General features: G+C 39.6%; 1 protein-coding gene and 1 non-coding gene across 2 annotated transcripts; one reads left to right on the forward strand and one right to left on the reverse strand.

Moving 5' to 3' along the window:
* Positions 1-450: 450 nt before the first annotated feature.
* gnb5b (guanine nucleotide binding protein (G protein), beta 5b) lies at positions 451-14,451 on the reverse strand. The gene is made up of 11 exons (XM_038700893.1): positions 14,213-14,451; positions 13,397-13,533; positions 13,210-13,251; positions 10,938-11,014; positions 9,779-9,911; positions 4,345-4,488; positions 4,090-4,181; positions 3,003-3,051; positions 2,604-2,700; positions 2,188-2,354; positions 451-1,017 (listed from the first exon to the last, which is right to left on the reverse strand). The coding sequence occupies exons 1-11, from the start codon at positions 14,322-14,324 to the stop codon at positions 1,006-1,008; spliced, it is 1,062 nt and encodes a 353-aa protein (XP_038556821.1). The 5' UTR covers positions 14,325-14,451; the 3' UTR covers positions 451-1,005.
* On the forward strand, positions 8,498-8,569 carry trnap-cgg. Its single transcript has one exon. It is a non-coding gene; the product is annotated as a tRNA-Pro (tRNA).
* Positions 14,452-16,472: the final 2,021 nt, after the last annotated feature.

Consider the following 16,472-nt stretch of genomic DNA (forward strand, 5'->3'; position numbering starts at 1 on the left):
TGAGACCATGTTTAGTTTTGAATTGTTTTTTGAAAAAAGCAGAATACCTGCCAACATAACAGTTTTTCTTAGGATGATTTACTAAGAATATAGTCTCCAAAACACAGACACAGACCATTCTGTGTAATTTCAAGCCAAGTGGGGTTCAAACACTCCAAGTAGTCTACTGTAACTAATCACAGGACCATAACAACAGAATCATCAAGCCTATTTACATTTCTCCCCTCCACAGAATAAGAGAAATGCACACTTCAGCCATTAGGACTGAATCTCAGTCAACCTCGGTGTCAGGAGGCTGCAGCTGAATGAGACACACGTTGGGTCACTTTTATCTATTTTGGCAAAGCGTATTTTTGTATCAGCTCCACCTGCACATGGGGCTTGAGGTGACAGGTTGTCAGAGATCAGAGTGAACTGAAGGCAGAAGAGAACAAAAAGGTACAAAAGACAACAACTTAAAATTCATTTTTATTTTTCTCACAAAAAATTTACCTAAGCTGATGAGGTTTATGTATATTGAAATGAGAAATGTTATGTTATGTTCAAAGTTATCTCCCTTTGAAGAATCTTGACAATATCTATGGCAAAGAGCCACAGTAAACAACAACAGCGTGTACACCCGCAGCATGTGTGGTCCTCACAGGAGAGGTGACAGTGAACCGATTTACATTTACAAGACAATCGTTGAATTTCTTCCGGTCAAATCTGACTATTTACACTCACAATAATATTCCACTATATTAGCAATAACAATTACATAATTCAGTCATCAAGCTAACAATGACAAAGATAAGGAATCCAAACTCGATAAACTGTCTGTTCAAATGAAGACCTGCCCTCCAGTTATGATACGATGATAATATTCTCTTTCAGAGGAGACATGTCAGACTGTAGGTTTGTATAAACACACTCCTGCTGTAGTGTTGATTTCAGACGTGCAGTTTTGGCAGTCACATGCAGTAATGCTGGTGCTGTCTTCGCTGGATCACAACATTGATATAATCTCTAGGCCCAAACCTGCATGAGAGAAGTGTGAAGTGTTAAAACATGAAACCTCAACATATTTTTAACACCCTTTTTGTCTAAAAAAGCAAATGTAAGTCCAAACATAGGCCTGTTGCATACTTAAATGGAGCGTTCCTGCTTTCAATAATAATAGTGTATCTCTCTGACACTCACTCAAATCTTTAAGACTCCACTTCTCATCCAGTCATAGGTAAGAAGCGCAACTTAACTTAAAACAAATTAGCAATATTCAGATCAATAAGATCGACCATGTGCAGGATCAGTAAATTTTATTTTATTTCAATCATGTCAGGTTCATAAACAGTCTCCATCTAACTATTTCTCCCCTGTTTTAGGTGCACACCTTTGCATATTTATATTATATATCAATAATATATCTGCGATGGACTGGCGACCTGTCCAGGGTGTACCCCGCCTTTTTGCCCAATGTCAGCTGGGATAGGCTCCACCCCCCCGCGACCCTGTACACAGGATAAGCGGTTGACGATGGATGGATGGATGGATGGATGGATTAATAATATATGCTTAATATAATATGAAATATTCTAAACAATTCAAGTTTGGGCTGTCAGGTTACTTTTGAAACTGAATATTTAAAATAAAAATGTAATGAATTTTTTTTTATAAAGATAAAGGACAAAAGATGTTTGCAGGTACACATTAACAAGGTCACAGTCTTGTTTATTTATTAAATACAAGGGTAACACAAAAAATCTAGCTTGTATTGTTGTGTTACTTTTGACCCACCTGTGTGTTACTTTTGTCCCAGCTGACGGGGTCGAAAGTAACAATGTGCCACTTATGTTTAAAGTGAAATTATACGGAAGTCGTTCTACATTTGTACAAAATACCACCTGATATTGATAGACCAAACCTGTGAGTTAGTGACCACAGCAGAAATATATCTCTGTCTGAAACATTATCTTTTCAAATCAGGTTTTTCTGAAAAATGGTACTTTCGCCTGCTCTTCCCTACCCTGGACTGCAATAGTTATAATCCTAACCCTTTCTACAAAAAAAGATCACAACTCAAAGAATAATATTATTAAAATGCTCAATGTTATTCTCCAAATGAATTTACCCAGATGTTGAGATGTGATTTTACGCATGAAAAAAGTTATAAACGGTGAAGTAATGTTGTGTAGGGAAACGCCTGCTCACCCGTAAAGTGTTGTCCCAGGAGGCCGAGCAGAGCGCCGTGCCGTCAGGTGACACTCTGACTCTGCTAACACGGTTCTCATGGCCGAACAGCACAGAGATGCGATTTCCCTTCAAAACGTCCCACACATTGATGGTGTAGTCATTATAACCAGCAAAAAGCAGGCGACCTGGGGGTGTGAGGAGGCGAGAGAGAGAAAGAGGAAGTGGGAAATTTAGAATAAGTACAGAGGGATTGGTTCAAACTGTGAGATGGAGATCACATTTTTCCTTGGATCACTAAAAATAGCTTTATTTATCTTACAATTTGGTATTTAGATGTAGAAGAGATCACAGAATAAACTAAAAGCGTGGCATTTTCTGAACCCTTTTTCAAGTCAACATTTAATTCAAATTAATGTGCTTTACAAGCTCCTTACCACTCAGAGAGAAGTCCACAGTGGAAGCACCAAATAAGATGCTGTCCTTCTGGTAGATGGCTACCTCACGGTCAGCTCGCAGATCATAGAAACGGCACTGAGAATGCATGCAAAAACAGACACAAACAGGACACACAACAGAAATTTTAGCCTGTGAGTGATGATGGATCCCAAAGGAATCAAGACATGTTTAGGAACCCTGAATGTATGTGTTTGTTAGTTTGTTTCGGGTGTTATTCTGTTACTGAGATCACCAGATTTACCCCAACATCAGAGAGAGTCCCAATAAATCAATTGACGTTCTACACGTGCAACGAAGAGGTCAATTTAACAACGTGGCCCAGGACACAGCAGACACATCACAACAAACTGATAAGGAGGTCATATGACGTGACTCACCGTGGCATCGTCAGAAGCAGAAGCGAATGCATCTCCACTGGGGTAGTACCTGAGCACACATGGCCGAGGGGACAATTAGATATATTGCTGCAACCATCAGCTTTCTATATAAAACGAGTGAGTAATTGTGCTGCTTGAACTGCATCACAGGGCTGAGACTTGGTCTTAAACATACTCTAATAAAATAGATGAACTAATCTCCTCACATTTTGTACAACTCAACTTCTCACACTCTTTGACCCAACGTCTCTTTTTTGCACACTTGATAAACATCCATGAAAAGCTCAACATGCAACAAAACTGTATCATGTTTTTAAATCTTACGATGAAATAAACCACAACAATATTGCTAAAGATTTCGCATAATTTGGCTAAAATAACTCAAACTTCAATCCAAATCTTTTCCCACAAACCTCCTAGACAACTAGAAAGCTAAATTTAAAAGTAGATTTATGCACATTCAATGTTTAGTAGTAATTCAGCCTAAAGGTTTCATAAAGTTTTACAAAATTGAAAACATGATATACCAGTATCGTACTTTTAAGACCGATACCAATTTTGATATTTGAGGATTTTAAATATACATATCAAAATTGGTATTTCCCCCCCTTCTTTTACACATACATAATGCAGTTTTTATTGTTATAAACAGTACTTTGAAGAAAAGAACAGCTGATTATGTCTTTGTGTCTTTTTTAATTGTCATTTATCGGCTGTTATAAACATAGATACAGATATATCAGCAATAAGCTCATGTGGTGCTATTTATCGGTCGGGCTCTAATCTATAGTACAGTACACAAAAAAAATTACATGGTGGCAAAGTTCCTCAGATGTCCTCTATGACGTTGAGCATGTGTGCAGACCTATGTGTGTGAAATGTCTTCGTCTATTAAGCATTTTGTTGATCTAGGATGGAATTTAATCATGTAGGTCTTCATTTGTAATAACAGTAGCAGAAGTGGAAGTACTAAAACAACTATACTTCTAATATTCCCCTCAGTGTGACAACTGTCACTGCTGTCGAGTAAACTCTCCCTCTTACTTTGATAGAGAGACTTTAGATTTTATCAAAGAGCTGGACTCACTTTACACAGTTGATGTCAGAGTCGTGGCTCTCAAAAGATTGAATGTTCTGTCCAGAGCGCATGTCCCACACATTGGCCTTCTTATCACAGCCCTGATAACACACACACACATTAAGGGAAAATATTGTTGCTGTCCTATAAAATGTAAATGTTAAATTGGTGTTTCATGAAAACCCTAAAGTCCAAAGGAAACTTGAGGTACGGGTTTTTCAACAACCATGTGAAACAGACAAACACACACTCTTTCTCTCTCACCCCAGAGACAAATGTGTTTCCAGTCTCAGATGGAGCAAGGTCCAGGGACAAAACATCAGCTGTGTGGCCGTGGAAACTCTGCAGCAGCTGCCCGCTCTCCACATCCCACAAGGCACATGTGCCGTCACCGCTGGAGGTCAGGATCTAACAGACACATACGTACACACACAAACACACACGGACAAATGCACCCACACACATGCATATGAGAGCACGGGTACACCACACATGTTCAACATACACACAAAAAACACAAAGACAAAACAATCAACAATTTAGTCAGTACTAATATACTATCAGTATATTTTGTAACATTTTCGTAACCCAAATAAAGTCAACATCATGTCATCATGGAAGTGCCAGCCTAAAGCAGAAAAAGGAACTGCACAGGAGAAAGTGTCATCAAAGAGGGATTGTCTGCTGGAAACTCCATGATGATTTGGGTGAAACATGAAACTATTTCAGAGAAGCTCAAAACAAATGTACTGTTAATACTATAGAAAATAAAACTGCAGGATTTGGTTGATTCTAGAGAAATAAAAGCATTTATTTTGTTAACACCCACACAATAAATTTTAAATATTGGTTATTTTTGTAGTTGTCTGTTCACTACTTTATTTGACTTCAGCTAAAGGCTTTGCTTTCATTTCTCAATTTTAAGAATCTTAAAACTGAGAAATGAAACCGCCAAAAATAAACATGAAACGACTGACTTGATAGAGTAAAATTTGAAGTGGAATGTCTGAGTTTATTTAAATATCATGTCAGTCATGACATCTGATCATTTTGACCTCACCAGTGGCTTAAAATAATCAGAAGAGCATCATCAACATTTGCTTTCTAATGTCTGTTTAAACAGCGTGGACAGGTAGAGAAATGCTGTAGAGCTCTGATCATATGACTAAATCAAGCAGTAATGTCCGGGTCTGAAAAGTAAAGCCAAAGCAGAAGTGCCATAAAACTGTATTCTTTCTAACGGCCAGCCGGGGGCGTCTCCACAGGTTGCAAAAAGAAGTCAGGCTGCGGTCGAAAAGTCACAAAAATCTCCTTTCCTAACCTCCTTTCCTTGACCTCGATGGAAAACGTCATGAGGTCGATGTAAAGGAGAATCCATAAGGACTTAGGAAAAGAGGACCGCGGGTTTAAGAGAATCCGACTGCTCTTTTCTAAGCGACGTAATTATGCGACGGCGGTTGTTACTGACGTGGCTTGCCGTGATAAAACTACAATATTCCGAAGATGGACTACAAAAACCGCATCCAGTAGCCTACCAGTCACTAAATAAAGGACAGGGTTGTCACATTGAGAATGCTTGCTCACACTCACCCTCCTGCCCACCCATAGGCGTATTTATCAACATGAATCCCAATTGTATGTAAATCCAGTGTTTCCCAAAGAATTACAGCGTAACTGTGCCGAGAGAGAGAGAGAGAGAGAGAGAAAGAGAGAGAGAGAGAGAGAGAGAGAAAGAGAGAGAGAGAGAGAGAGAGAGAGAGAAAGAGAGAGAGAGAGAGAGAGAGAGAGAGAGAGAGAAAGAGAGAGAGAGAGAGAAAGAAAGAGAGAGAGAGAGAGAGAGAGAGAGAGAGAGAGAGAGAGAGAAAGAGAGAGAGAGAGCGACGGGGCGAGATGAGATGCTAAGAGAATATATGCGCTGCGCGGAGCTCTGTCATCAAATACGAGTTTATCCATTTTAAATAGTAACTAAATCAATCGAAAATCAGCGTTGATAATGTGGCAGGCCGCCGCAAATAAATCAGTGTGTAGGAAACGCCTACTGTAGAGGTTATCCAGCTTGATATTTGCCTTTATTAAGGAGAGGGTGTCAGCATCTGTGACTGAAGTAAAATTTATTTGCTAACGTGAGGCTACACGCTAAAACATTATCCTCACTTTGATCACGTTACAAGACCAGTAACAGCTGGCATGGGTCTCAGTTATTGTTGACAGTTTAAGATATATGCATATTAGCAAGTTATGGCATAAGAGAGAAAAGGCTTAATAGCCAATGGTAACTTCCCATTGATCAACCTCCTTTATCCGTCATGGTTGGTGATTTATTTTTATTTATTGTAGAAAACACTTAATGGCTTATTTCAACAACCCGAAACATAAAACGGTGTTGAAACAGTATTAGATTACAAAAAAACCAAAAGAAAACAAACCAAAAGAAAGAAGGTAATTGTGAGTCTTATTAAAGTATCATAATGTGTGTCTGTATTGCAAGGATCTTGCTAAATACGGTTGATTTTATCGTTTGAGTTTGAGAACGTGCGCAGCTTTAAAGGTTGCCGCCGCAAGGAATTGTGGGACGGCATTCTTTCCTTTCCTTTGGTAAAGGATGGTCCGGTGTACCCTATGCTAAAGGAGATATGAAAGAAGCATTGAGGCCCAAGACTGCATTGAAAGCAAAATGAGCCTACTTCTCACTTGATTTATTACCTCAGAAAACAATTTCTTAATGATATTATGGTCGCAATCACTAGTTACAAATCTTCTTAAACAAAGCATGATGTTCATTTAGTTGTTAATCATGGTCCCATTTAGACTGCAATAGACAATAAAGCATTGTATCATATGGGATGAATTGCATCCAATGTGCTGTGCACATTTAGCCTAACTAGCTGTGAACTTGTGTTTTGGGTGCTGTCTGTGTATTTGTCTAAGGGCTTTGAGGCTTTCACAGTGTGTTTTCAGTTCATTGTAAGGAGTCAGCTGTTTATTTTTTAAGTACTATAGATTTTTTAAGCCTGTTTTTTGTTAGCCAAATTTAGCATTCCAATGAATATCACAGTTAAAGTGAATTACGAATGCACTTTACTAATCAAGCTCCTCCGAATATGGTGGCGTCCAAAATGCCAAACTCAGGGCTTCAAAACAGCAGTCCACAAACCAATCGGTGACATCAAGGTGACTACACCCACTTCCTTTATACAGTCTATGGACTAAATCTAATGGCACCATGACTGTAGCTGCTGTTCTCCTCTCTATGCACAACATGTATCTACAAATGCATTCATAGGGCAGAAACACACACACACACACACACACACACACACACACACACACACACACACACACACACACACACACACACACACACACACACACACACACACACACACACACACGTGACAAAAGAAAAAAGGTCAGCACCTCCCCACTAACACAGAAAACTCTCACTGTGCATCATGTATCCACACAAAAAGCACACAAAATGAGAAAATGTCAGCGATTCCTCTGATGAAAACAGATTATGGGCACTTAGAGACACATACAGACATCAGAGATCCCTGATGGCTACTGGATTAGAGAGCTCCTGCTGAATGACCTCAGGCACAAAACACACCACATCCTGCCTGCAGAGAGGTAGCTCCAGTTTCAACATGAATGCAATTATCAGTAAGCCACAATTACTGACACACACACAGATGGGAACCTCACTGATCTAACAGAGAGCCTTTCCATCAGTCTGACTTTGCTTCACTTACCACCACCTGCATGTTACCATATATTAAATACATGCAGAGGGTTCATTAACTTACCCAGGGATCCCACATGTAAATGTATTTAATGAGAAAGCCTCATAACTCACACGTCAGATCTTATATATCAAACCACACCAACTGTTGTGAAATACTACAACACAAGACGCCTGTATGTCATCCTAACTCTCCTGTTAGCAAACTTTAAGGCTGCTTGAAAATGTGTAAGCAGCCTTTCAAAAAACAAAAACAAAAGAAGCCATCCATGTAGTCCATATCTTTGTGCTCCATGGTCTATTTTCTTGGTATAAAGGCTGTGAGCTGCTCATGTGCGTGCATGTGTCTTTGTGTGTGTGAGACGAGATAAGAGTTGTGTGTGTGTGTGTGTGTGTGAGAAAGGCCGGAAGAACACATGTGCGTTTCTGTGTTAAATGTTCTGCCCTCAGGTCAGTGTGCTCCACTCTTTCCTAGATAAAAGCCACTCAGTGTCTATTAATACACCCAGGACAGAGGACCATCAGCCCCCCTCCCATTGCCTCTTTTCTGCACCCTCCTCACCGGCCCTGCCAGTCATCTCACTCTCTTCTTCCTCTTCTCTCACCCCTCATCAATGGCAGAGTAAATAACACAGTAAATTACCAAAGCCACATATCTCTAACCACCAAACAGCTGGCTCGTTGGTCTAGGGGTATGATTCTCGCTTCGGGTGCGAGAGGTCCCGGGTTCAAATCCCGGACGAGCCCAACCTGTCACAACACTGGCGCTTGTCTCTCGCTGATGAATTCTAACTGGACAACAAGGCTCTGTTGGTTTTAACATGACGTAGTGTTTTAACGGCTGAAAGACAGTAAACTGCGTCAGGGCAAAACATGAATATAGTGGTGGGTAATATCACACATCAGCAGGTCAGGTTCAGATCATCTGCTGAGCTGAATAAATCCAAATGTGAAACAATAAGTCAAACTCTGTCCCTCCTCTCTGTCTGCTGGGTTGACTGCCTCGATAAGGATGAACTCTGTGAACCATCTCCTAGGTAGCCCAAGGTCGAGATTATCTTTATTTTGTTTCATTACAGACAGACTGACTGTCTCTCTGTAGAAAGTGTTGCATGTGACTTGGATGACACACAACGTGACTTAGGTTAACTTAGGCAAGCATAGTGTCTTGTTTTGAACCAACATCCAATAGAATCTTCACTCATGTACAGAGGGGTGAACAACATTGTTGGGCAGTAACGCATTACTGTAATAACATTACTTTTCCCAGTACTAGTAGTGTAACGGATTTCCAAAACAGTAATATTATTACTGTTACTAATCCAGGTAATGCTGCGCTACTGAACGCCCCATCCTTGATGTGATTGCGCGACTGTGCTACAGGTCAGTGACACCGGAACTTATGTTGTTCAAGTCAGCTGTTGGCCAAAAAATGAAAGGAAGACAGGAGAATGAGGGAGAGAGGCGTTCTTTCCACAGCTCTAAGTAGCTACTGCTATTATTGCGTCTCAGTTTAAGATGCAAAGTACATTGTCGTTGTAAAGTTTGTGCGACCAGCAAAAATCTTTCAGAAAGAAACTCCGGACGTTACTGTCTCTCATGCTTGGACTCAAAAGTAGTTCAAAAGTCAGGAGAAATTGCTTTGTTTGGGGGTGAGGAGTGAAAGTAATATAGTAATGTAACCATTACCGTAACTATTAATATTATTACTTTTTTAAGGAGTAATAAGTAACTAGTAAAATATTACAATTTCTGAGTAACTTGCCCAACACTGGTGAACAATAACCTTATTTGGACACTTGGTTTAGGATGGATAAATACTTCCTGTGAGGATGTATCCTTCAGATATGGTTTGGTACCACACTGTGGTACTGCACTCCGTACTGCTGTTGCGATATTCAATACATATTGCTGTTTAAGACATCCTGAGTTGAGGGGTATTAAACTGGTGCTCACCTGCATGTCCGAGTTGGTGAAGGTGCATCCTGATACATAGTTGGTGTGCATGGCGACAGACTTCTTCTTTGCAGCCAAGTTCTCATTTTGGTCCAGTGACAGCGGGATCACTGAGCACTTGTTGTCCAGTCCTCTTTTGAAGGAGATAAAAACATCAGAGATTAAATGATGGGTCTCATACCAGTGGGGGGACCTGTTAAGGTATCTCTCACTAATATAAAATTATCATGTATAGGTTTAGGGTATGGATATTCACCTAGTTAGATATAGAGCCTGAACGATAAATCAGAATCAGAAATACTTTATTTATCCCTGAGGGGAAATGGTTTAGTTGCCAGAATAAACCAGTTAAACAGTAATTAAAAGTATTGCTACATTATCGGCAAGATATTATCGGCTGATATGAGCTAATTGCAGATAAATAGTTATTTGTGTTCCTAATTTCCATTAAACAACAATTAAAAAAGAAACGGAGAGACGGATCATTCGATCATGTTATGAGTGTTGTTGTTGTATAGTTTGTCCACTAGAGGGCGCTCCGGAAAGCCCATGTTGACAACACAGGTTTGGAAAGCTACAAATCCACCACAAAACACAGCAATCAGCGGTACTTTTGTTCAAAGTACTATTTATAAAAATAAAAAAGTTTATTTTTAAACTTATGTCATAATATCTTGGTGAGGTCTCATAACTACACATAACTAATGTTAAGGATAATCTTTGTTTATGTTATGTGTTTCTGAAAAGAAGATATATCAGATTTTAAAATCCTCAAACATCAGTCTTAAAAACCTCTTATCGGCCGGGCTCTAGTTAGAAGTTCAGTATGCTGAATAAAACATATTCCTATTAGGATCTCATTTAGTGCCACTGATAGCGGTCACCAAATATACACATGCACATTAACAGACAATTAAAGTAGCCATTGAATGCAAATTGAGTTTTTACTAAACAGTATTTATTAAAAAATATATCTACATGAGGGTGAAGCAGTAAGTTATTAAAAAAATAGCAACCAAGGTAATTTAAATTATTGAAGTAAAGCAAAGTCAAGCAAATACATTATTTTATTTGACAGGGACATTGTGGATTTGGATTATAGGAAAGAGAAGCAGTTTATTACATCTAGGCGATAAGAAAAGAAATTCTTTGTACTCACCCACATGCCACAGCACAGCCTGAGGGAGCATAAGCACACGCCATAACCCATGTGCACGGCAGGGTCACCCCATGTTCCTGTCACACACAGATAGCACAAGCACACACACACACAAATGCATCCAAAAGGATGTGTTTGTGGTCATTCATTATTGGTTATACAAATACATTGTGTTGAATAAGCATAAACCAGCACATATATAGCTGCAGTAAACATGGATTTGTTGAGTATTAATAGGGATTATGTTCGGTGTGGTTACGGCTGCGCCATCAAGAGACGTGATGGTTAAACCGCGCTGAATCCTGGCTGCCATTTAAGTGCACTAAGGCACACTAACACACACACACACACACACACTGTCATTACAGGGGACAGATGGATGGATAATCTTTAAACGCATATTTCCATGTGATCGTGTTGCGCCCTCTCTCTCAAAGGAGTATAGCAGCAGAGGATGACCTGCCCACCTACTCAACACCAGTACATATGGGGAGGATAACATGATCATCTGAGCACGCAAAGGAAAAAACACTTAACCTTACATAACAGGCCCGAGAACAACATGAGGTTAAATTGGGCAACCATGCTTCTGAAAGAAACGGTCATATTCATTGACTGTTTTGCGTGACTGTCTGGTTTTGCATTGGTATCATTAAACTCAATCTTCTGATTTATAATTACTGATTTTACTGAAAGAAAATATAAGATATAAGAAAAAATGCAAAATGTTAGGAGCTCAGTCAACTAAGACTCCAATTGCAGTAAGAAACACTGAGCTGAGCCCAAAATTCTGTTGTCCACACAGCAAATGCCAGATCAATCAGTTGTACAAGTTGAATCCCTTTATTGCAGGATTATGGATCTAGTGGGGCATTCCTAACACTGATATCTTCTCTATGTGCGCTAAGCCTCATGGGTATTGTAGTATTTAGTGCCTTTTGACATATTAAAGCAACATTATGTAGTAATTTTATCTTAAAATAACAGCTTCAAAATCATTTTGATGGTACACTGACTTGTAATAGTGAGAATGGCGTCTTTGTCACTGCCACTCCGGGCTGGGGTGCTGGTTATTGGCACTATGTGACATTGGAATCCTGTACACGAAACCTTTTGTGTCAACGGCGTAATGCTTTACACCACTAACACGACTCTTCAGGTACCAAGCTATAAGAAGCAAAAAGTAAATAATGTACAATGTAAATTCTTTGGAAGAAGCTAGCTTGGCATTCTCAGTATGGATATGGTAGAGGCTGTCAAGAGACCGAAGAAGAAGACGTCGGAGGATGTGTGTGTTTACTCATTGCCATGAGCTAAAATAGCTGAAAGGATGCAAGACAGGTTTTTGAGCTGTCCTTCTTTCTGATGGACTAGTAATAACTTATTAGCTGGCTTGCTTTGTCTTGTGTGTTGCGCTTGCTTATGTTTGCCTGTGTTGCTTGAGTCGACAACTTCTGTTGTCGACTCAAGCAAAATCAGACAGAGCTTTAACCACTAGCTATAAATCTTGAGTTGATGTTAGCAAACTTACAAGATACAACACACTTGGACATTGGTAACATTACTGTAAGTGCTCTTGCGTCAGTTGCTGTCTAGCTTTGTTGGCTATCTCGCCACCCAAGTTTCAAGCAAATTTATGCAGAGCTGTGCGAGCGGGTAACATAACGGGCTCAGCTGCCTCTATGGAGATACTTTTAGCTAATGCCAGAGCTGAAGAGACTGACGAGGACACTGACGGAGGAAGCTAAGATGAGAAAAAGAGTGCGACCAAGCAAGAGGCTCCTGTACAGCTGTCCTTATTTGCAGCATTGAATTACACTCTGAAATGGCAGGGACGCAGGATCGCACACAAAAAGACAAATCTTACATAATGTTGCTTTAACCTGATGGACAAATAATTTCCCTAGACATTACGGTAAAACATTAACAGTGGATAGCAATAGTATCATTAAAAAATCAGTATGTTTGTGTGTTTCTGAGTATTGAGGTTAAAGATAAAACTTTCAAATACAGATTTACAGAGGTTTCTCCTCACTTTGGCTCCTGTCATAAAAGTAAAACCCACCAAGGAATATCAGAACTCCTCCAAATGTAATTTTGATAAACGGATTTTCTGTATATTTGAGCCCTTAGTTAATGTTTTTTTTCCCTCTTCAAAGTAATTGAAAGTTTCTGACATTCAGCCCCTTAATTTGTGGTCAGTTATTACGCAGTGGAATTCACCCTCTTACATTTGCACAACAATAAGCACCTCACACAGACCTTTACTCACCTTATTAAGAGTGAATGCATCCCAGACAATCACTTTTCCATCCTAGATTAGAATAAAATATATATTATGGGGTTACATAGCAAATAAATTAGTTGTCGTGTCATATATACATGTTATCAAATTAAATAATAATACACCATATTTCTCAAAATATACTGTGTCACATCTGTATGGTGCATGTGTATACCTGAGAAGAGCTGACAAGACGACGTTTGTCTTTACACCAGTCCATACACAGCACCTTGTTCCCATGACCCTTCAGCACACGTCTGGTCTTTATGGAGAGAGCGCCCAATGCCTCGACCTTCTCAGCCACCTGGTGCACTGAGGTACCATCACACACACAGTTCAGTTGGTTTTGTAAGGTTTGTGAGAACCAGTGGTGGAAGAAGTACTCAGATCCTTCATTTAACTATAAGTAAGAATACCTCAGTGTAAAAATACTCTATTACAAGTTTTTCATTCAAACCCTTGCTTAAGGAAAAGTACAGCATTATCAGCAAATTGCTCTTCTTATATCAAAAGTAAAAGTACTTAAAATAAAGCAGAATGGTGCCTGTCTGTGTTACATTATTATAAGATATTGTTGGATTATTATTACTGATGCTTAAACATTTGTGTGCAACATTTAGTGTTTCTTGTTAGTCTATGGTCCTGACTGTAGCCTACTACTTACTAATATACCTACCTAATCTTTAACTATTCATCATATCTTACAATATGTTCAAATGTTATTCTGCACAGCCACTTAAAGTCCACTAACTGTAGCTGTCAGATAAATGTAGTGGAGTGGACAGCCCAATATTTCACTGTGAAATGTAACGCTAGTGAGTACAAGTACAAAGTAGCAGAATAGTAAAGTAACAAAAATTGTCAAAATTGTACTTTTAATTAAAACCGTTATAAGCAAAACGGTCACGAGTTACCGAGCTGTGAAACATTTAGTTGTGTTTTCCGTAAACAACAACAACAACAACGGATTGCGTTGTTTTTGTTAACTTACACTCTATGTCGTTCAGCTTGCCCCGCTCCTCCTCCAGCTTTTTCTTCAGACTCTCGCTCTCCTTCTTCAGTGACGCCAGGCTTTCCCCCTTCACGAGCCCCTGACAGGCCATCTTTGAGAGACAACAACCACAAAACAACACACAGAGAAGAAGAGGGGAGCGGGAGAGACACGGGAGGAAAATGTAGGGCGACAGGGACGGGGTGGTTAGTTTGCGGTAAGAGGTTTGAGATTGTCCTCGAGCGCGACGGTGATGCTGCAGCGCGTGCTCTGCGTCCGTCTCCCAACCCCCCCCCCCCCCCCCCCATCCTCCACCTTCAAATACGGTACACTTCACAGGGACCACTGGAGCACACAAAGCTTTATGCCTCTTCACCATACTTTAATCACAATTTTCAAATTTGTGGTCAAAAATAAAATCTGTGACTTTTTCGGACCCTTGAGCTTTTAGCCTGCAGGTAGGCTACACTGTTTTTCTGTCACTTTCTGCTGCAGCTGATGATAACTTGTTCCACTGCTGCTTTCTTCATTTGTACCTTATCATTTTACCAATGTGCCGTTTTTAAACCTCTCTTCAGCTAACTTATTTACTGATCGGATTTTGCTGTTGCATGTCCAAACATAGGCTACTAAAGTTGTGCAACAGTGCCACCTTAATATAGAGTAAAACCGCGTTAAACAAATGCATTGTGATTTTCATTATTTAAAAATGAGATTGAATGTTAGCTCAGCAGTGACATAGCATCATATTTGCAAGTACATTTTTGACAATATTTTGGCAGAAATTAAAATCATGAATGTATTAGGCTATAAACATATCCCAAATACCTGAACCATGTTGAATTATCTCTTTTCTACAAGCATATTTCTATTTGTGTGGCACATTTTCTCAAAAGATCATTAAAAAGTCATCTAAAATAATCATTAAATCAAATTGAAAAGCCAATGGGACAGATGATTATAAAAGAGTGGTATCAACAGATTTATCTGCTACAGATGGGGAGTTTTAATGATAATTGTTATTTTACTGCTCATGGGGCAGTTGCGTGTCAAAAGGTGCAGCTGAGTGGAGTCCTCATTTAAACAGACGTAGCACAAAGTGTTCATGGGATCAAACTAAACATGCAGCTGCCTCACAGATTGCTGTTGGTTGTCGTAGGTTCAGATAAAGGATAGGCCTGTAATGTCAGGGGGCCACGGGCCGAAACCATGTGCAGACCTTAATGCGTTTGTATGGATTCAATCTCTCTTTTTCCATTTTAAAAAGCATCTGTCAGTTGCTGTTATTGATTGGTTAGTGTTCAAACTGTAGAAACAATTATTAATTTGGTTTGAGCAGAAAATGAGAAAGTGAAGTTTTATTTTATTATTATTTTATTATTGTGTTATGGTATTATTGTATAAGTATAAGCAATGTACAATCCTGAGTCAAATTTCACGTATGTGTACACATACCTGGCAATAAAACTGATTCTGATTCTGATTAAATTCAATTTGCAGTAGATAAATATCTTGTTAGACCTACACATCCACTCAAATTTAATTATACAAAAAAGCTTTTGGACACTGCAAACGTTGCACAGTTTGCAATGACATTACATTACTGTATGTAGCTGTTTAGTGGTGAGAAGGTGGTGTGAAGGGAAAACAACATCACGTACCACTTCCACACAGAAGGAGCAGTAGTTGATGGCTTCGTTCTTTATGTAGATGTTCATTAGAGGACTGGCCTTACTACAGCTGTCGCAGGGGCCAAAAGTGGCCGCCATGAATGTCTGGTCACACATGGCTGCAGATGATCACCAACACACCTGTGAAAAAACCAGACACAAACATAAAGATCACATCTGCTACATTACATGTTGGATATTGGCCGCTTGGCCCGTGTGTGTGTGTGTGTGTGAGAGAGAGAGAGAGAGAGAGAGAGAGAGAGAGAGAGAGAGAGAGAGAGAGAGAGAGAGAGAGAGAGAGAGAGAGAGAGAGAGAGAGAGAGAGAGAGAGAGAGAGAGAGAGAGAGAGAGAGGTAAGTAGTTAGTAATCTACTCCAGCCTGATCCTTCTCTGAGCTCCAGAGGACAGGAGCGCAGCACGGCTATTCTGGGAGCTGCACACATCCAGTACACACTCAGAGTAGCCTAGATCACAGAGGCCTACGTGATAAACACTTTGCAAAATCAAATTACAACTAATTATTACCTTTCACATCACAAGTACATTTTATCACAACAGCATTTTTTTCTCATATACATAGGCCTATATCA

This window comes from Micropterus salmoides, unplaced genomic scaffold (genome assembly GCF_014851395.1).
Source record: "Micropterus salmoides isolate LMB-PRFRI ecotype aquatic unplaced genomic scaffold, ASM1485139v1 Ms_hic_scaffold_6, whole genome shotgun sequence".
Lineage (NCBI taxonomy): Eukaryota > Metazoa > Chordata > Actinopteri > Centrarchiformes > Centrarchidae > Micropterus > Micropterus salmoides.

Coding starts and splice junctions, on each gene's coding strand:
- gnb5b (XM_038700893.1), bottom strand. CDS start 14,324: ATGGCCTGTCAGGGGCTCGTGAAGGGGGAAAGCCTGGCGTCACTGAAG. Junction 13,534..14,212: donor CAAGCTGAACGACATAGAGT/GTAAGTTAACAA, acceptor ATGGTACCTCAG/TGCACCAGGTGGCTGAGAAG. Junction 3,052..4,089: donor TCTGACATCAACTGTGTAAA/GTGAGTCCAGCT, acceptor ATGTGTGCTCAG/GTACTACCCCAGTGGAGATG.